Source organism: Manacus candei, unplaced genomic scaffold, assembly GCF_025592945.1.
Source record: "Manacus candei isolate 608988 ecotype Guabito, Panama unplaced genomic scaffold, ASM2559294v1 h1tg000010l, whole genome shotgun sequence".
In the NCBI taxonomy this organism is placed as follows: domain Eukaryota; kingdom Metazoa; phylum Chordata; class Aves; order Passeriformes; family Pipridae; genus Manacus; species Manacus candei.
In genome coordinates this window covers 5279739-5301194 of record NW_026138058.1, presented here as the reverse complement: position 1 = coordinate 5301194, position 21456 = coordinate 5279739, and the positions used below count along the sequence as shown (strand labels likewise).

Below are 21456 nucleotides of genomic sequence, written 5' to 3'. Positions count from 1 at the left end.
GCAATGGAAGTGGCTTAGCGTCGTCATACATTGTACCTCTGCGACCCCATAGCAGTAAGTTGTCTGAAAATTTAGGACACCATTATGATGGGGTTGTGCAGGTCTAAAGGAGCCCCTACTACTGGAGATGGTACTGCACATGACTCACCAGGACCTATCAATTCCCAGCTGTTTGCAAGGAGCTGGGGGGAAGGGCTGAGAGATAGTATTTTTAAATGCAAGACTCAAATGGAAAACAGAAACACTCATAATACTGATAATTCTCAATGCCATTGTAAAGGCTTTCTGGAGGACATCCTTCCAAATTGTCTGTTCGTAGCTTGGTAAAGACAGACCCAGGATCTGCTATCTTGTTGCTCACAGAACATCTCAGGTGGTGTTTACGTGTCCAGACACAATGCTTGGATTGTTGTTTTTAGTGATGACAGCTGCAGTAAATACCTAGTGCCTTACTGTTTGATGGCATAAATGCACCAGCCTGTGTGCATGTGGAGAGGAAATTAATGATGGGCTGCTTTGGAAAGGATGCTTAATCCTGGAGAAGCCACAGAGTATGTTTACTGAGCCTGATACTTGCACATCCCAAAACCATGAAGAGCACACCAAATGCTCATTGAATGTGGCAGTCACACAGAAAATCTGCAAATTACTTCAGTAGGTGACCTCTTCATAGTTAAAGACTATGCAGAGTAGACTTTCTTTGTTAGGTGGGCGAAGTGATACCTTTTTCCAAAACGGCTTGAAGTTTTCCTCTCACTATTCCAGTACTTCTGCTAGCATCACACAAAAGCAGCCTCCATACTCCTCCTCTCACCTTGACATGTGTCTGACAATTGATAAAGTCATATGAAGTGACACAATGCCATAGACTTAGTTATAAAAATGGGTGGTTTTGCTGAAAAACTGTTAAATATACGCTACTGGATCTTCTGTCGCTTGGATGTATTTAAGTGAAACAACAAATGGACGTGATGAGCAGTTTATGGCTTTCACTGGAGATGGGCATCTTGCACAATTAAATAAGGGATGCATATAAATATGGAGGATAGGCAAGCAACCTTAAACTTCAAAATTACAGCTGTTCCTATAGGAACAGTGTCCTAGTCATTTAATTCCTGCTGTCGGTCATCCCAGGCTATGGACAACGCCGTAACCCTGAGGTCGGGAATCCACGCCACAGGGCAAGGCGCTCTCCGCTGGGGAGCTGTTAACTGTCCGGGGCGGAAAGCAGAGGCCAGAGTGGGGGCAGAGGAGACAGCTTCCCTCCTCCGGACACGACCCCCCGGACCTGCCTCCCACGACCACCACTCCGGAGAAGAAGGCCGGGCGCGACTGTCCGGCCCGTGGCCGCCCTCGGGCGATGCGGCTCCGCGCCCGCAGATGAGCCCCCGACCTGCCCCGCTGCGGCAGCGGGAGCGGGACACACCGCGGCACCCAGAGCGCACCAGGCGGCGGGGACACCGCCACCCCACCGCCCCGACCCGCCCTCCGCCCCCGCCCCGGCCCCAGCGGGCGGAGGGGTCGCCGGCGGGCGGCGGGGCCGGACCGGGGGCCGAGGCCGCGGCGCGGGGGGATCCGCGAGCGGCACCTAAAAAAATCGTTTCCTTCCGGAGCGGCGGCGGCGGCCGCCACTTCCCCGGCGCGGCTCGGGCACCGGCGGCGCCCTCCGGGGTGAGGCGCTCGGCAGCCGCGGAGGAAGGCGGCGGGCGCGGAGCGTGGGCCGGGAGCCGTGCGGCGGGGGCTGAGCCGTGGGAGGGGCGGGGAGGGACCAGGCGCCGCCGGGGGCGAGGTGCCAGCGGAGCGGAGGCGCCGCCGCTCGCGCTCCGCCGCCTTCCCGCCCGGAGAAGTTTGACTCGGGAGCAGCGCAGCCGCCCGGGCCGCCGCGGCGGGGCAGGGCGGGGAGCCGCGGCAGGAGGCGCCGCGCCTGGGGCCGCCGCGGGACGGGGGTCGCTTCCAAGCGGGACGCCGGCGGCGGTAGCGGCGCTCCGGGAGCCGCCCCGCCCGCGACATGGCAGCGCGATCCCGGAGACCCTGGCTGAGCGTGGTGCTGGGGCTGGTGCTGGGCTTCACCGCCGCTTCCTGGCTCATCGCCCCGCGAGTGGCCGAGCTCAGCGAGAAGAAGCGGCGCGGCACCAGCCTCTGCTCCTACTACGGCCGCGCGTTGGGGCCGGGGGCAGCGCGGGGCGCGGCGGCGGGCGGGCAGCAGGCGCCGCCGGAGGCACCGGCGGTGCTGGGCGGCACGAGTTTCAGGAGCAGCCCCTGGGAGCTGCCGCCGGCGGCGGCGGAGGGCACGGTGTCCAGCCCCGCTGCTGGCGGGGAAGGGGAGCCGGAGGAGGAGGAGGAAGGCGGCGAGAAGCGGAGCGGTCGGCCAGGCGGCAGCCACAACGGCAGCGGGGACTGGGGGGGTGCCCCGGGCTGCGCCAAGCCCCGCAACTTCCTCTACGTGGGGGTGATGACGGCCCAGAAGTACCTGGGCAGCCGGGCGGTGGCGGCGCAGCGGACGTGGGCGCCCTCGGTGCCGGGCCGCGTGGAGTTCTTCTCCAGCCAGGGCTCCGCCGCGCCCCCCGGGCTACCCCCGCTGCCTGTCGTCGCCCTGCCCGGCGTGGACGACTCTTACCCGCCGCAGAAGAAGTCCTTCATGATGATCAAGTACATGCACGACCACTACCTGGACAAGTACGAGTGGTTCATGCGGGCGGACGACGACGTATACATTAAAGGTGACCGGGGCGCGGCCCGCCGGCGGGAGGCAGGGGAGCAGGGAACGTTATCTGGGAGCGCGGCGGGGTCCCGTGGTGGGCGGAGGGCAGTGTCGCTTTTCGTCTGGGACGGGGAGCGCATGGGGTATCTCGACCTGCCCCCGGCCCGGCGGCGTTTGCTTCCAGCCCCACCGTGCGGGCCATGGAGAGCCGCTGCGGTCCCTGAGGGAACCCCGACGTGCGGGGAGCAGAGGCTGCGGGTTGTACCGCGCCGGGCGCGGTGAGCGCTCCCGTGGGTGGGCGTGGGGTCCCGGTGCTGCGGCCCCCGCGGTCGCGGCCCGACCGCGAGGTGTGTGTCTCTTGGTGCCGCCTCGTCCCGGCTCCCCCGGCGGAGTCCGTGCGGGACTCCTCGGGAGCGATGCTGCTGTCACCCGCGGGACTCCTCGGGAGCGATGCTGCTGTCACCCGCTTGCCCCGACCCTGGGCTGAGCGAACGCGGCTGCCGCGGGTGAAGCTGCTGTTCAGTGCAGCGCGTGTCCCCGGACAGCACCATCCCTGCTCCCGTGCGAGTTCCTTAGCACCTTTAGGACATGATGCTCCGCACCTTCCTTTTGGTCTGCGCCTGTCGCTGTGCCGTTATTCGTGTCGCGTCCCGCGCTCAGGAAAGAGAAGCTGGAGTTGTAAGCGTAAATAAACCTAGGTTGCGAGCTTGGTTGCTTACACTGTTTTAAGTTCACTGAAGGTACCTATAGCCTTCCCAGTTTGTCTTTTGATTTTGAGTCAGTTAATATGCTCGCTCATCAGTTATCTATCACCTGTCAAATATTGGAACATATGCACTTGTATATATGTGTGTATATTCAGCTGCAGATGTAAAGTTGTCAGTGTTTTCTTTGGGCTCATTTCGAAGTTATAATGAACCTGCCTTTAACTGGTTACACAGTACTGAGTTAAACCTATCCAGAAACTTTCCATTTCAAGCAAACATGAAATCAGAATTTTTTAAAAGAACTAGGCAAGGGGGTTGACAGAAAAGAGTGTAAACATTGTAGCTCTGGAAATAATTTGAAAGGGACTTGAGCTTTACTTTTTTTTCTGACAATTAGTCTATAATTAAATGTGTTTTCCTTGGTTAATTTGTTTGCTCTGCTTCCCTGGAAGCAGATTGGAAGCAACCTGGAACCATATTGTCCAAATTGTCTGACTTTGGAGAGAGTTTTAAACTAGAAAGTAAGTGCTTTCCATCAGTATTGGTTGAACAGAGCAAACTTTACTGGTTAAATTTAATTTTGGTCGTATTCTGACTTTTGGCTGAAGGAAAATGTCATTGTAATGTTAATTAAAACAAACAAACAAAAAAGGTAAACTTGTCCAAGGATATTTTCAATTAGGTGTAGGATTCTACTTTAGAGGAGATTTCCTGTGACAGTCTCAGGTGCCTATTATATTTTTGCAAAAGTTTGAACTACAGGAAAAGAGGTGGCTGGCAGAGAAGTCAGAGAAATAACAGTAATTTTTTTTCAGGTGAAAAATTGGAGGAGTTTCTTCGCTCACTGAACAGCAGTAAACCTCTGTATTTGGGACAGACTGGTCTGGGTAATATTGAAGAACTCGGAAAACTTGGGCTGGAGCCTGGGGAGAATTTCTGCATGGGAGGGCCAGGAATGATCTTCAGTCGGGAGGTTCTCAGGAGGATGGTGCCACATATAGGTGAATGCCTTCGAGAAATGTACACTACCCACGAGGACGTGGAGGTGGGCAGGTGTGTCCGAAGGTTCGGAGGAACGCAGTGCGTTTGGTCGTACGAGGTAAGTGATGGTGGGAATCCCAATGTGCTGTTTGTTGGCAGAGCTTTATACCTTGCAACATGAGTGGCTCTATCCACAATCTCTTTCCACCATAATTCAGTTTTGATGCGTGCAGCGGAATGTGAGCTGCGGGCTGTAAGGAAAAAAGAGAGGGAAATACTCACAGCATGTTGCTGTTAGCATGTTTATTTCTACTTGTGTCTTTCTGTTTTCATTGGTGACACTTGTTGCAACCATGTTTAAGCATTGGTATGCTGTAAGTTGCTAGAGCATTACCTTCAGAGTTTCTACATATAATCCTTGACAGGGAGCTGCTGTATTTGATGAATGTTGTTCAGGTTGGATCTTTCTAAGAACTTGAGTTTGGATAAGCACGTGGCATATCTGTTTATTCAGCATCACAGTCTCTTAAAATATGTCTTAATTACTCAGATGTATTGTAAAGGAGTTCGTTATTGGCAGAAGTAGAAATAGGGGTTGTTTGGGTGGGGTTTTTTTGTACAGGAATGAAATTTGTTGCACTGCCTGTGTCTATGATACAACTTGAATTGTGTTTTTTCTAGCGTAGAACGGTATTAAAATGTATTAAGGACATATGCAGTATAACAATTCTTTCTATGCTGAATAGGAACAAATTACTTCATTCAGTAGTAGCATTTTCTGAAGTCATAGCAATGTGTTGCAGTACCCAAAAAGTTTATTTGCGATGCCATAACTAAAATTCAGGCCTGTTTCTCTGAAAATACTGTGATTATTGGCAAGACTGTCTTTGTAGATAAAAATAGACTAAGCATACAACTACCAGAAGGTGTAAAGGGTTATAGCTAATATGATGAATCTGATTTTAGTTATTTTGACCAGTTCTTTAATATTAATATATGCTTGCCCTTGTGGCACTCCCTCATTAAGCAGGAAAAATGGGCCACAGTAAGAGGTTATGTGCTATTTGATGATAAAAAGACAGGAAAAATAATTAATTTTGTGGATTAGTGTTTTTCTCAATGTCCTAGGGAAAGGTGGCCATTTAAAAATGGGTTTGGTAGGTTACAACGTATGTAAACAAGTGAACGAAAGTAAATACTGCATAGTTAGTATCAATTAGGTAGAAATCATAAGTGGGGGTAATCTTCTCCTTTACTTAGGAATGGAGGGGTGTTTTTAGAGACCATTTCGATATGTGTTGTAAATGCCAATGTGAAATAATACACCCATTGCACTGTTAGAGCAGGGAAGGCATTTATGGTGCTGATGGAAATCAATGTAGGTCCTTAATCAGACATCCAAACAGCATGCTACATTGGCAGCTTAATCTTACACTCAGATGTGTTTGGGCTGTGTCTGTACAAAGCTGTTTTCCAGTCCTCACGGGCATGTGATGCCTGCTGATCTGTATCGGTTGGCAGCATTATGATTCTGCCTTGACAGTCGTATCTTGGAAGGGGGTTTGGTTTTGTTTTTCTAGTTTGTCTTCCTGGGGAGAAGTCTGGAGAAGGGAAGAAAACTGATAATAGATAGCGTTATCACCATGGTTATGATTTCTTTTGATGCTGAATGTCAGGAATTGTTGGCTGCAGGTACTGAGCTTAAGGGGGATGGAGCAAAAAAAATACGGTTTTGGAGACTGATTTATATGACTGCCCAGAAGCTCAGATTTTTGTGGTAGGATTGGGGCCTGAAAACAAACATTTTGAAAAAAACCCATGGTTTTATGGGATCTGGAATAGAGTGGCACCAGTCCTGTCTGTCAGTTGCTCTTGAAGGACCTAGGTGTACGTAATAAAGAATGGAAGAAGAAGAAAATGTGTTGGGCATTGCAAGCGCTTACTCGTTTCAGACCAGTATTTCTGTCTGATTCTGAAGAATCTTTGACTCTGTTGCCAGTACAGAAGCTGCTCCAGAAAACATAGATGATTAAGACAAAGCTGCTTAGGATTTTATCCCAACGTTAAATCTATATGAAAAGGAAGGAGGGAAATAGGGTGTCCGGAGAGAGAAGCTGGCTTTGTGCTTTGGGTGATTTTTTTTTTCTTTTTTTTTCGCTAGGGCACTGAAACTGTTACTGTCTGCTTTTTCATTCCTGTGTTAGATCAGAAACACTCTTTGTGTGCTCAGATGCATGTGTGGGACTTTCGTCCTGAAGTCCTATTGTTGTATTGTAAGTATTAAACTGAGGCCTGCTGAGCTGCAAGATTATTATGAACTTAGTTGATTTTGGTGAGAAGTATAATTTGTATTTTGTATGTGTTGCTGAAGACTATATCAACTGCAAACAGTTTCATTAAAATTCATAGAAGCTTTTCATCTCCAGAAGAGTTGAATCACTGTTGCCTCACTTCTTACTAGATTTCTTTTCTAAGAACTGGATCAGAAAGTCTCTTTTTGGTGAGGGTGAAATAAATCAGAGTTAAAGAGAAAACCTGAAATGCTTGATCTTTTCTGGGTGACTCAACTGTTGTAGTTAAGACTGGCTGCCTGTCAGAGTTTATTCTGCTGCCACTTAGGGTCAGCAAGTAAGCATATGGTAGCTTATATGCATAATATGCTTGCTGGCAATGAGAGTGTTACAACTTTTACTTCATTTTTTTTCCTTGGCAAGTTTTTTTTTTTTGTTGTTGTAAGAATGAATAAGAAAAGAAGATGTATATGAGCCTATGATGAGCGACTCTTATATTTGGGACTTTCTAGAGTTTAATTCTAGTTCTACCAGATTTGAAGTCAGGTCTAAAGGTTGGATCTCCCAAATACCAAATGACTCATGGCTGCAGTGATGAGCCTCTCTCTGTCTCTGCTGATGGATCTTCTCCACTCTAAATAAAGAATTTTTCATTAGATTGTTGAGAGAGTGAATCTAATAACAGGGTTTTTAGAGCACTTGTGAGGAATGGAGGTCAGAAAGACCTGCCCTCGGGCTGGTGTCTCCTCTTGGTTGTTGTCAGGTTCTGCAGGACTTGTGTAGCCCTGTGGTGAGCTGGAGCAGGGGTGGGCTCTGCCTGAAATGTGAACCTGAACAAAAGCATTTCTTTCATCTGAATCAGTGCTCAGGGCAGACTCTTGCTGAGTACGAGCATCAGAAGAAAGAAGAGGTGGTCACAGTCAGCCGGGATTGAAGGGCCAGGAGAGTGTCAAACTACTCACTTGGCAGCAGCTTACATTCAAATTGGCTCAAAACAACAGCTGAACTGTAGCGTAAATCTTGTCCATTTCCTTGCTTCGTGAGGAAGGATTGTATTATGGATGCATCATTTTCTTTCAACAGAAGATAAATCCTTGTTCTGGTATGTTTTTTCAATTACGTGTTGATTTATCCTCCAGTTTTGGTGATGCTGCAATAATTAAGGTATAATAAACCTGACAAATTTGTTTAAAATATATCTATAAAAAGTCTTTTAGTTTTTGTAAGGTTTTAGCATTGTCTGCTTCCCCAAATCAGAAGCTGTAGAGATTAAAAAAGGCTTTTTGTTTTTGTGCTTTGAAAATCCATATTTCAGGCTGTCACTTTCTTCCACTAATTTTGAAGCCTTGAAATAGTTTCCTTTTAAAGGAATGAAGAAATCAGATTGATTTTAGTGACTCATATATGTTCCGTATTTTGAAACAAAAATGTAGTTACAAACCTGAGATGCTGTGTTGTTCCTTGCTTAGATTTTCAGCAGGGATTTGACTATAGAGGACCACTTGGAATAAAGGGCCGATTGCTTTACTTCTTCCTTTCTTTTTTCTTTTTTTTTCTTTAAATTGTATTTCTGGTTTCAGAAGGCCATTTTGTAATTTTTAAAGTAAGTTCCTAACAGATGCAATAGCGTAGTTCCAGAAGAGGACAAAATAAAATGCTGTGTATGAGTTAACTGGCTATAACAATTGAAGCAGAACTCAAACACTGTCAGAGTGTAAACAGTATCAGAGAATGCGATTTGTGGTTTTTTTGTTGTTTTTTTTTTTTTAGAAAATGAAAAATGACAAATGCAGCAAAATATCTAAACACCATTCGTCGGTGTATTTGTAAAATTTATTCAAATAAATGTTTGTAAAGTTTTTCCTTTTGTGGCCTTTTTTCCCTTTTTGTAGGAGAAAATAGCACAGACTGTCTCAAGTTAGAAGGAATCCATAAGGATTATCAAGTTCAAAGTGAGCTACATTAATTTTAAACTCAAAAACTACATTTATGCAAAATACCCCGTATACTTTTGATCTTTAGGTAATGTGTATGTTGATGTTGAAAGAAAATATGGTACTTTGTACTACAAGCAGTCCACGTTATTGATACATCTGTTTTTCTCATTGTTTCTTTTCTCCTTTGCCAAAGTTCTCTGACAACGGTAGAATACAGTCTCATTACTGTAACATTTTTAAATAAAATAGCTCTCTAATATTCTATTTGTTTTTGATTCCTAGTAGTTACAGTAAATATTACAGTAAATATCTTGGGAAAATGCTTCTTTGGATCAGGCTGCATGCTCAAAAGAATTTCCTTTACATTGGTATTTTGACAGTCTCCGGAGGTTCTGGAACCTTTGTAAGTCATCTTCTGTCTTGCTCTAAACATACTTTATATTTTCCCTTTTAATTTAAGTTTTTCTTCCCGATGCCATGTAATTTTTCTTTTGAGGCTTTATCTCTCACTTTGATGAAGATGTTGGTGGATCACAACTAAGCTTAGAGTTCAATGCTGTTTTTTGGTGAAAAACAAGAATTAGAGGTAAATGTGCCTTTGATGATGATAAAATGGTATTTTGCTCATTTGGGTGCTGGACTGATCAGTCTTGAAGCAGCAGTACCCACCCACACTTAAGCTGTTGAGTTTGGGCAGCTTCATTAGGTAGTTACATAAATGCAACCATAACTAAAAAAAGCCAAAAACGTGGAGTGAACTAGAAGTGATCCTATAATAAAAATGCATGGAGGAGTGGACCCCTGTAACAGGCATCTCTGAGGGTACGTGCAGAGGAACCAGATGAATCCAGAGGCTTCAGAACTATTTGCATAAATGGCCAATTACCGATACAGGATTTTTTGTGTGCTGTCATAACTGTTTGCTATTAATATCTGTCTGATTACAGTAACATTAAATGTACTTATAAAACTTGTGATTCTCACCTGCTCAGCAAAGCGAACTATGTATTTTCATAGTATTGTAGTATAGTGTTTCTGTGTGTACATGATAATGAATAAATGCAAATCATGCATATCCTACTGCAATAACCATGGTGCTAAATTGTGTCATTACTCTTGCCCTGCTCTTTCTCTGGCTTTGTAAGTAACCTCTTCTCGCTCATTTGCTTATTTATCTGGAGAATTTGGGGACACTGCCTGTGGTCACTGCCTCCCTTGGGTTCAGGTACCCTGGGGACTCCCTGTCTGCTTGCCCCTTCTTGATTCTTCCATGATTAGCTTGGCTGGGAGTCGAGGAAGTCCGTGGTGAGAAAACAGAGTTGTCCCTGGTGCTTACATGTTATTGTGTTTCCTCATGGGGCTCAGCACAATGGCAGGAGTTGGAGATATGTTTTTTAGGGGTCTTTATTGTGAAGGATATTGTTCCCATATCTACCACGGAGATGTGCAGCAGAACACACAAGCCCATGGCTATGGTCCCCTGTATGGTGGCATCTGATCTGTCGAACCAAGAGCTAAGGGGGCTGTTTCTCAGCCTGGTTGAGAGCTAGCTTCTCTTAGGTTTCTGGCTTGGTTTCAGGTGTCCTGTGTTTTCTACTCTGCCTTAATAGGAAATACTGCTAGTACCTTTATGGAGTTTGACAGCTGTGTAATTCTGACACCTGGTGCTGAGTTACCAAGGTGCAAAGACTCTGTGGGTGTGTTTTCATGTCCATGATGAAGAATGCATGGCTACACCTTCCTTCTAATGTGTTTTCATCTAACATGCCAGCAGCTATTTATGTGCAGGACTATGCAGGCTAACTAACAGCTTTCTAGTCGATTGCAAGTGTTTGTATATTCTTAAAGCAAGTATTTCAAAGGTTTTCCTCCTTAAGAATAAGCTCTTGTTTGACTTACCAAAGGATCCCACAGACAATCAAAAGAAAAAGTTCTTAAATGATTGAAAATATGTCTTTAGTTCTGCATATGGGTGTCCTGAACCATCTCTCAACTTCCCTGAATATTTAAAGCTAACCATGTTGGACTTTTTTTCCGTCAAGTTTGCTTTCAGTTTATTGGAAATGTTTCCTCAAGACTTTTATGGAATTGAATATATCCAGGTGGTACTTCCACAGACATCTAGTGCAGAAGTCTAGGTGTTCAAGTGTGTTTAAAAATGGTGCTTGTCATGAGCCGATGAAATTGTGGCACAGCTATTGTAAGAGTCATCTCATTTAAACCCATCATGTCATCAGTCAACAGTACCTTATTATTATACAAGGAATAAGATTGATTTCTAAAAAGAGAGTAACAGATGAAGAACTCTGCTTTAGGGTCAACAGAGGAGTTGGTGCTTGAAGGGATTTAATGAAACAAAGCATAATGAAACCCTGATGTTTACCTTTTAACCCGAAATAGTTTTCTGTACTTTGCCTTAAAATCAAGTAAATGAAACCACATGGGAAGCAATAATTCTTACAGATATTTTCAGAATTATCTATATTTTCAAAATATCCTCCTTCCTGTGTATTCTGAAGTAAGTTTCCCTTTCACATGTACAGATCTGGTTGTGGTTATTGGTCATGCTTTGAGTAACAGTTTTGTTTAACTGTCCTACTTGAGTGTTTCCGAAGATGGAGGGTTTGTTGCAGATTACCAGGTAAATTAAATAGTGGAGAGTTACTCAAAGTGTGTTTAGTCTTCTCAAAGACACTAATAGTCAACAAGATGTGTTCTCCTACTACCTTCCAACTCCCAGTGCGAATGGATTCTTGTACTGGTTCTGGGCTGTTCTTTGTATCTCTTCTCATCCTGACTTAAAAAAATCTCCCACAGATAACTTTTTCCTGACTTTTACTTTCCAACATCACATCTCTTGACATCAAAAGACACACTTCCACTGAAATAAAAAATGCTCACAAAGAGAGAAGCTGGAAGTTGTAAACAGGGTAATTATTTGAAATAAGCGCTAATTAAATGTACTTTTGAAACCTAATGAAATATTACAGTATTTCATTAAGTTTCAAAAACAGGATATGTCTTTTTTTTAAAAGAATAAGCTTTTAAACTACTCTTTCAGTTTGTGTCTTGCTTGGGAGTTTTCTTCAAGTACACAGATAGGTATGAAGTGTAACTGGGTCATTTTAGGTCGTCATAATTTATTTATTCTGTGGTTCTCATTACCAAAGTAGTTTCCAGCTCTTTTCAGTTCTTATGTGAGAAGAAATGTATTAAGCCATAAGTATATGATGCTGTAACGTACTCTCTGCAGTATGCTTGTATTTAGTTATTCCATTGCATTGCATAACATGAAATACTCAAAGAACACGTATATTATTAAAAGTGTAGCAAGACCTGCTATGCTTGGAGGAATTTATTCTATCTAAATCAGTGCTGGATACTGATTTAAGCTCCAGATGAGTGCACAAGTTGGTCACTTGCTAATACATATTTAGAACTGGACAGCAAGTAAATGTGTAGTTCCACCCCGGCTGCAATATTTTTGGCTTCTGAGTATTACGCTAAGGAAAGATTTTTGGCCTGCCTGTAAGAATTCTTTTAAAGCATTCATATACTTCAGAAAATAAAGAACATCTTGTACTAGAGGTATAATTTTAGGGAATTCTGGAGGAGGATAAGGAGCCTGGTAACTGATACAGGCTTCTTGAATGCTGTTTTATGATTTAGTCTTAAAATGAACCTAGGAAGGGAAAGATGTTGCTTTTTTTTTTTATTATTATTTTTTTAATGTAGTGCTTTTGACAGAATCAACTAGTTTGGAAAAGACTTCTGAGATCATCAATTCCAACCTGTGACCTAACACCACTTTGTCTACTAGACCATGACACTGAGTGCCACATCCAGTCTCTTCTTAAATACCTTCAAGGATGGTGACTCCACCACCTCCCTGGGCAGCCCATTCCAGTGTATGATCACTCTCTCTGTAAAAAATTTCTTCCCAATGTCTAAACTAACCCCCCCCCAGCAGAGCTTAAGACCGAGCCCTCTTGTCCTACTGCTGGTTCCTGGGAAAAGAGACCAACCCCCCCCCGGCTCCCCCCTCCTGTCAGGGAGTTGCAGAGAGTGAGGAGGTCTCCCCTGAGCCTCCTCTTCTCCAGGCTGAACAACCCCAGCTCCCTCAGCCTCTCCTCACAACACTTGTGCTCAAGTCCCTTCCCTGGCCTTGTTGCTCTTCTCTGGACCTGCTCCAGCCCCTCCATGTCCTTCCTGAACTGAGGGCCCAGAACTGGACACAGCACTCCAGGGGTGGCCTCACCAGCACTGAGTCCAGGGGCAGAATCACTTCCCTGGTCCTGCTGCCACACTGTTCCTGATCCAGGCCAGGATCCATTGGCCCTCTTGGCCACCTGGGCACACTCTGGCTCATGTTCAGCTTCCTGTCAATCCCCACTCCCAGCTCCCTTCCTGCCTGGCTGCTCTCCAGCCACTCTGTCCCAGCCCGTGGGGCTGCAGGGGGTTGTTGTGGCCAAAGTGCAGGACCCGGCACTTGTCCTGATTGAACCTCATCCCAGTGGAATTAGCCCAACTCTCCAGCCTGTCCAGGTCACTCTTTTGCCTTTGCATTTGCTGGCATAAGGGAGGTGTTGGTTCATGAGGCAGCATGTGTGAATAAGCACGTCATAGTGTGGAAGCAGGTGCGTTGAAGAAATGCAGCATTTCTTTAGCGATATACATGGCCTAACTACAGTGGAAATATATGTGGCCTTAACTACTATATAAGGCATACACTGTAAATCTGGGTGCACGAAAATGTACGTGTGTACCTACATAGGCATGTATTTAAAACTTGTGCTTAGTTGATAGCCAAGCTTCCGGTGGCATCAGTGAAGGTCCTCTGGAGCATGAGCTGTGCTTCTAGGTGCTTATTGCAGTCCCTCTACTATACAGCTTAATTTAGCTTTCAGTTTGTTTTTAATTTCTCTTTGTAGTTACATCTGTGTCCTTCTGTTCTGTATATAAGCGTATTTTGGCTTCAATTTAACGTAGGGGTTTTTTTGGCTTTTCTTGAAAGCTTCTTCTTTCTGGCTACAGACAGAAAGCACACCTATTATCTTAATAATTTCGTCATGGAAAGGGCCCATCTTACGGACCAGCTCTTATCCTTCCAGAATCGCACAACTTCCTATTGTTGATCAAGATAAAACACTGTGACTTTTTCTGTCACTTTTTATTAATTTGGGGCAAAATTTCTGCAGTGCTGTGAGTCTCAGTTCCAGAAGTCAGGAAATTTAGCTATAACAAATGTAGCTGGCGACTAAGCTTTCAGTAAAATGCTTGACTCAACAAATGAAACAGTTTTGTTATGTGCTTTTTTGATACTTTTAATTGTTGTTTTAAAGTAATCTGCTAGGTATGAATCTGGCCTGTTAGAATGAATGAAAGTAGGTGCTGGTATTTTTGATTCTTCTTTTCTTCTACTCAAAATTTTTGTAATTTATTTTTTTGTCATATGGTAGGGGGAAATAACTGCATCTAACTGTGAATAGTTGACTGTAATAGAAAATGTTTTCAAACAGTACAAAATATTTTTTCTTAGTGTTTGGCTGTAGTAATTTTGAGAAATGTAGTCTTAGTGTTTCCAAGAGGGTCCTGTAAGTGTATATGTATTTTTTTTGTTGCATTTCATTTCAAACTTGAGGCTTGCTTAGATTTTTGGAGTGTGTCTGTTACATCTTTGCAAGAACTGGTTTTTGTTTGTACTTTCAAGAAAGAATTCTGTACTGAATGCACTGGGCATTCCTCTGTCCTGGCCATAGTAAATCTGTGCTCACGTCCCCTGTTCCAAATCCTTGATTTTTCCACTCTGCTAAGTCCAAGAATAAGCCTAACTTCTGACTCTGTTCTTAAGTTCCTATCTGTGCTGTGCTGCAGGCGTGTGTGCTTGAAGGTGGCAGCTCTGTCATGGGAGACAGATGTAAAAGATGTGTAGTCTTAATGGGGCAGAGAGCCTTGAGCGAGCTAAGACTGGTCTTGTTTCTTCAATGTGCTTATCAGCTAGCCCAGCCAAGCCTGAGCTTCCTAACTCATCGCTGGAGAAATACTTTGAGCAGCAGTGGCTTTATTATTTTAGCTGTGCTCCTCCTAGGAAAACTGGCTGCTTGCGACTTGAATGGGTGGACTGACTCTTTGATGGGTGAAAAACTGGCTGGAGTGCTGGGCCCAGAGAATTGTGGTGAATGGAGCTAAATCCAGTTGGCAGCTGGTTGCTGGCAGTGTTCCCCAGGGCTTGGTTTTGGGGCTGGTCCTGTTTAACCTCTTTATTGACGATCTGGATATGGGGATTGAGCGCACCCTCAGTAAATTTGCAGACAACACTAAGTTGGCTGGGAGTGTTGATTTGCTCAAGGGTAGCAACTCTGGGTTGATAGTTGGATTTGATGATCTCGAAGGTCTCTCTCTCAGCCTTAACAATTCTATGATTCTATGAATACTAGGAGCAAGAGAGGGAAATGCTGGAAGGTAGGTTGGAATAACAGACGTGCCTTTGAGATCGACCTATTAGAGCTACTACGAGTCAATTGCCTTCTTATTCCACTTTAAGCAATGAATAATCATAAAGACCATTAAATGTTTGTCATTTAGTCTGTTACCAGCTATTTCTGGAGACTGGTGATTATTATAGCAATTGTTGTGCCTTGAAGTATGTAGGACTGTAGGACCCTAATCCCCATGTGAGAATCCATGTTCCTGTTAAATATGCCAGTTATCTTCTATAGTATTCACCTATTTCCCGTGTTTTGCTAGTGCATTGAGGGATGTGAAAGCACTTAAGCTTCTACATTGATCTGAATAGGATTTCCATTAGCTGTGTATGCTGTTGATAAAATGCTGATAAAATTTCATTAGTTCAGAGGGGGAAAAATCTAACTGAGTACCTCAGAGCAATCATGTTAAAATATGTTCCTGAGAGTATGTTAGTTATTGATTAAATAGGAGCAGTCAAATTTTTCATAGTTCTGAATTCTGGTGATACCTACTTTTTTGTCTGAAAGTATTCTTCAGTAGTAGCATTTCTGCAGGGTAAGTCCAGAACTGCGGGAGCTTCCTGTTCATCTCAATTTAAAAGAGCCTTGCTGTTATAAATTGGAATGTTTAGTTTAGTACTAAACTCATAATTTTAGTAAATAACCTCATTGTTAATTTTTCATTGCTAAACGTCTTTTGGAGACCTACTGTTTTCCTTGGAAATGGCCTTTGAAAAGATTTACTTGGTGGTTGTGTCATAAATCTGTGAAGTGGCCAACAAAAACAAACTAGCTGATGTTTTTACTAGTTTTTATATCCATCTTACCTTCAATGTAGGCACACTGTGTATTCTTTCAGACTTGAAATAAAATGTGATGCCCTGAGTTGGTGGAGGAAGGGATTTGTTCTTTTCCTCATTGATTTTTATTTAGTTGTTTCTATTTAACCATAGAATTAATAACCAAAGAATTAATAAAAATAATAATAACCATTAATCAATTTGGTCAAAATAAGTCTGTCTCTGCAGAGTAGATACTAACCTGTACAAATGAAGTAACTTTTTGTCCTTGACATATCCATAACGATTATGTAGGTAGGTAATAAAAATAGTTGCTGGTTTAAGTATTTCAGTTTTATGGGAAGAGTAGGTTTAATGACTAGTACAAGGATAAACTCATAAAGAGTTGCTCTGTTATATTTTTAAACAGTTTTCATAAAATTTTTAAGTATTTTGTGGTATAATTATTCTATTTTGTTCACTGGGGAAAAATACATAGTAATGAGAGATGTTCAGTAGAGTTTTTGGCATCTGTTAATCAGTACAGATAATAAACCAGCAGCACTTTTGTATGTAACTGGTTGATATTTCCATGAGTTGAGACAGTCTAAGAAAGTATTTAAGATACCTTACAGACATCCTTACTTTTTATAAAATTATTGATCTCCATCCGAAATAGTAAGGTTTTCTGTTGTTGCTTGCCCTGTGCCACGGGCATATTGCTGTGTAAATGCAGTTGCCATAATAAGTAGCAGTTTAAACTTTTTTGAGGCAAACATGCAGCCATTTTTTCTTCTCTGAGTTGTTACTATTTACTTTAGAAAGCTCTTGTTTTGTCTCTTGTAAACATACTGAGAAGTAGTACAGAGCTTTTACTCAGTGAGGTACAAGAATCCATGATCCTCTTATTCTCTTACTCACCCTTCCTTTCGTTTACCTCAGTCTTAATTTTCTTAAAAAAATGTGATCAGGCTTATGTATGGTACTATGTGGGGGAATTTACCTGTAACTTCTACAGCAATGCTAAATGTCCAGTCCAGCCTTACCACTGCAGCTCAGGATTCCATTTATCATTTTTAAGGCTTCCATCACTCTATAAATTCATCACCATTTCTCAGTTGGTTAGTACTGCCGGATCAGTGTCATCTTTGCCCATTTTCACTTATGGAGCTTCTGACTGGCAGAATATTTCACCCGTGTTAAAATTTACTAGTATAGTAGTTGCATGTTTAATCCCGTTACTATTGGAAAACTGTGCCATCCAGAACATGATATTGCTATATCAGGTAAAAATTGTCTTTTCATGTGTAAAGGGATTGCTCCTTGTTGGTACAGTGACCCGCACAGCAAAGGCAGATGCCGTGATAGAACAAGAGGGAGTGTGTTGTTTTGCATGATCACATCCCATGTGGAAAAAGCTACCTGTTGTGCCAAGTCTGTTTGTACCTCCTAATAGGCAAATGGCTAAGAGAATAAAAAAGGTTTTATCTCAGAAAGAGCTTTATCATATAATGTTAATTGTGAAGGGCTTCAATTCCAACTAAAGGAAGCAATTCAGTACACCTTAGAAGAAAGTCACCTTTTGGTCTTTCAACTCTGTCCTCTTTCATTTGCCATTTTCTTTTTTGTCATTCATTGTGAAGTGACTGCAAATAAACACATAAATTATCAGAAACCCCCGAGGGAGCCTGAAGGATTATTTTAGCACATTGGACTTTCTTTTTCAAGTCTGTTACATGAATTTAAAGCTGAACATCTGTGGAAAACAAACATGCAGTAGTTTCCCTTTTAGCTGTACAGCTGTTATAGCCAGGACAAATACTGACAAATACTGGAGTCTGCTGGTAGAGTTGATATTTCTGTTTGAAGCATGTTGACTGTATAATGCAGATCTTTTCGTGCTCTGAATTCATACCTATTTTACTAAAAAAAAAAAAATCCTGTGTGTTCTGTTCGTGAATGCTTTAATTCATGAAGTATTCAAGTGGAAGACTTCAAATAATTGTTTATGGAAATAAAGCTTGAAGAATTGTGTTATGTATGTGTACACACACACCTGTATGTATATATGTGTGTAAATATATACATATGAAAAATACTAGAAGAGCATGCCAGTATTTTTCAATGAGATGGCTTGAGGCAGTTTCCTTGAAATATCTCCAGTAAAATACGAACTTCTAGAAGAGGTTTTTGGATAGGTTGAAAATTATATTCCTGTGAAAACAAGGTTTGCATAAATGCAAGGATTGTTTCCAGTGTTAATGCTTCTTCAGAGCTTTTAAACTTCAGTAATAAGTAGAAAATACATGTATGTTAAATCTCATGTGTACCTATATTCCTTAGGCAGGTTAGTTCATGCCTGTGTCTTCGGATTGGCACCGGTCCTGCAACTGATACAAAACAAACAACTCAGTCTTTGCAGTGTAGAGGCAGTCTGCTCCTGCCAGCTCTGGCAGCTTTAAATGCTGATACATTCTTAGTTATGAAAAGATATGTTTTTGGTGCCCTTTTAGCATTCAAATTATGAGAAGAGCCATAAAACTCTTGGGTGGACTCTGATGGCCTGTAGCAGCAGTTACAGCTGCTGTCCATGACAGTTGTTGTGAGATGAGAGGGAATCAGTCCACATTCTCTCTTTGCTCTGATCAAAATTACTATATTTTCATGTCCTTTACTTATAGCTCTAACGGGAAATCTACACTGTGTAGGGGAGATGCAGACCTTGAGTTTGTCGTAGTCTGTAGTGACTTTTTTGTGTTCTGCTTTCAGCTGACACAAAATTGTGTGGTAGCAGGAAACTTCACCCAAGTGTTTGGTTAAGAGTAGTCAGTTCTTCCCTAGGGAAAGCTTGTCTGCTCTCCTACCTTATTGCACTTGCTGTCTATATTCAGGGAGAAATCAGTGTTCATTCCTGTGTCTGACCTCTTTAGCCTACTTTGTGGGAAGTCTCTTCAATTTAAAGTTCAATTAAATGTATGTCACCTACTGAATATAGTGACTTATTTTCTGCCATGAAATTGCCTCCTTGCTCAGAGCTCACATTCCCTTCATCCTCTGTCCCTTTCTATGGCTTTGCCCTTTGTGTTCTGTTGCCACTTTGACTGGTTTGCAGTAAAATTTTTATTCTGACTCTTTCCTCTACTTTTGAAGTGACATGAAAGCCTATAAAACCATAAAGAATTGCTCTGTGTTGTGTTACCGTGGGATTGAAACTGTTTCAATAAAAGCTACAATCTGTCTGTGGAAAGAAAAAAAATCTTGCTGATGAAATGGATGCGCAATGCAAACATATTAAAGGAACGGTGTGGGCTGTTAAAGTTTTCTTCAGTGGTTTGAACAACCATAGAAAGGGGAAATGTCATTTTCAGTACAATGAAACCTGAATAACTTTTGGAGGTTATTGAAGAGAAAGTACATTTTTTTTTAATGTAGTTTTTGAATTTTTTTTCCCCAACGTCCCAGAAAAATAACTCTTAAGCTGGTTGCTTAAATTAAGAAATATGTGAAATAGACACTTCTCAAGTATATTCTCTTCCTCAAATCATTATTTGGAAAAGCTTTTTTTAAAATCGATATGTGCATTTTCCTGAGAATATGGCTTCTGTAATCTTAGCTTTCCAGAGGAAGTCTTACAGTTTTTTAAGAGGTTTTTTAGTTTTATAGGAAGGTGACAACAGTTCTCTGAAGTTGGGTGGGGTGTAGGTTACTGCTGTGTCAATCTGCCGTGCAGTCCCTCCCAAATGAAAGATTGGTGTTCCTCACACAGGGATAAAGGCATTGAAGATGGTGCTCTGCCTTATTCCTTCTGTTGTCCTCTGGTGCTGGGCAGCTGAATGCCATTGCCTGCAGTGTTGCTTTGACACCCAGACATATTTTAAGTTAAACTCAGTTTTCTTCGGGCTTCCTGTACACCTCTACCTCTTGAATATTTTTTTATTAATAGTTTATCTTCAGTACTGTTGTTCAGTAGCACAGTCATAGAAACTGCTGCTGAACTCATGAGACCACATTATTTATACTCACCCTTTCTGTTTGTTCATTATCCATAGTTCTTCAGCTATTAAATTTCATGACACATAGTATTCTTTGTTGCCAGTTTTCAAAACCTGAGGACTGGTATCTTCGTGGGGCACGTCTTGAAGATTTTTCCCAAATAGGAGGCAATAATAGCTTTTAGAAAGGATTTTAATATTTAAGGGGTTTAATATTTAATAATTTCATTAATGTTCCCCAGATGATGAAATTGCCAAGCAATGAAAATGCTTTTACCATGGTAATGTGTGTTTTTTTAGAGTGTCTTCCTCTAACTGTGGCCTACAGCCATGTTCTGTGTTCTAAATCTTTCAGATAGAATCAGTTAAATGTGGTTAGTATTCAGAATTATTTGGATGGGAAACTTATGGGAGACATTAGGCCTTTGAAATAAATTATCTTGGCAATACCTGGTGCAGTTCTCACTTTCCTGAATCCACACTCAGTAAATGCCTGCAGACCAGAGTGAAGACCGGAGTTCTTGGGGTACTGCTTCCTGAGGTGCTGCCTCTACAGGAGACATCAAGTTGTTGTCCTGGCAACTAATGACCCAAAGAAATCCCATGTTAATCTACTTAATAGTCTTTGTCTAACTTTTGTGGGTTTATGATCAGCCTGCATAAACCTCTTTGAAAATTTTGTATAGTATTACTGTGCATTATTAAACAGCTCAATAATGTTTATTTTTTAGCTTGATGAGGTTTTGCCATGTTTAAGAGCTGAACTCCTTGGACTTCTACACAAGTAATTATAAAATCTTCCAATGTTCAAATGGTTTATGCTCTCAAGGGATAAACAAATCCAATTAATTGTCTTTGAATAAAGAACACAGTTAATATATATGTATGTATATTTATGTACATACAGATGTATGTACACATGCATAAATAAGCTATTCTTAAGAAAAAAAAATATTGAAAATAAATGTTTCTTCTAAAACCTATGCAATATATAATTAAATAACTGTTTTATCAAGCTGTTAGATTTAGAAATAACCATTAAACTGACAGATGCTCTCATTTGCATGATTTAGAAGCTCGTATGGCAACTGTATCTTCAGACCAAGAATTGTCTTTGCATGTGTATTTTCCACTACTAGAGATTATGCTGCTGAAAAGTTGCATTGTAGTTAAGATGCAAGGAATGAGGTTGTTTCCAAAATATTCACAAGACAAGGCCCTGACCCAGTGGGTGAACTGGGTACCAGCAAAGCCCTTCAGTAATAAAGAGTTGGGAGGGGCGGGAGCATCCTGTGCATGTGCATGATCAGTTTTGAAAATAGAAGGCAAGATGGAAGGCAGGATTGAGAAATGCTGTTGTTAGGCAAAACGAGGCAGGTGCTCGATTGGAAAGTTTTCCATGAGCTCTTAAGAGACAAAAAGGGGAACACCCCCTGTGTGGGGGGAGAAGGATGTGACAAAGTGAGAGCTTGAAAGAGGAAAATGGAGAGAAAGGAAAAAGTGCAGTCACCTAGGAAGGAATAAAACCAAGTATGTCCAGTCTAGGGCCCTTGGGACTGGGCCTTGAACTTGAGGACTTTCAATCAAACACTGTTAGAGCT

General features: G+C 42.4%; 1 protein-coding gene across 1 annotated transcript in view; it reads left to right on the top strand.

Annotated features, from left to right (window-relative positions):
* The first annotated feature begins 1791 nt into the window (after positions 1-1791).
* CHSY3 (chondroitin sulfate synthase 3) overlaps positions 1792-21456 on the top strand; it is a 139168-nt gene continuing 119503 nt past the window's right edge. The window contains exons 1-2 of the mRNA XM_051777421.1: positions 1792-2720; positions 4224-4507. Coding sequence (XP_051633381.1) covers positions 2009-2720; positions 4224-4507 — 996 coding nt within the window. The 5' untranslated portion in view covers positions 1792-2008. The remainder of the gene's footprint in view (positions 2721-4223; positions 4508-21456) is intronic.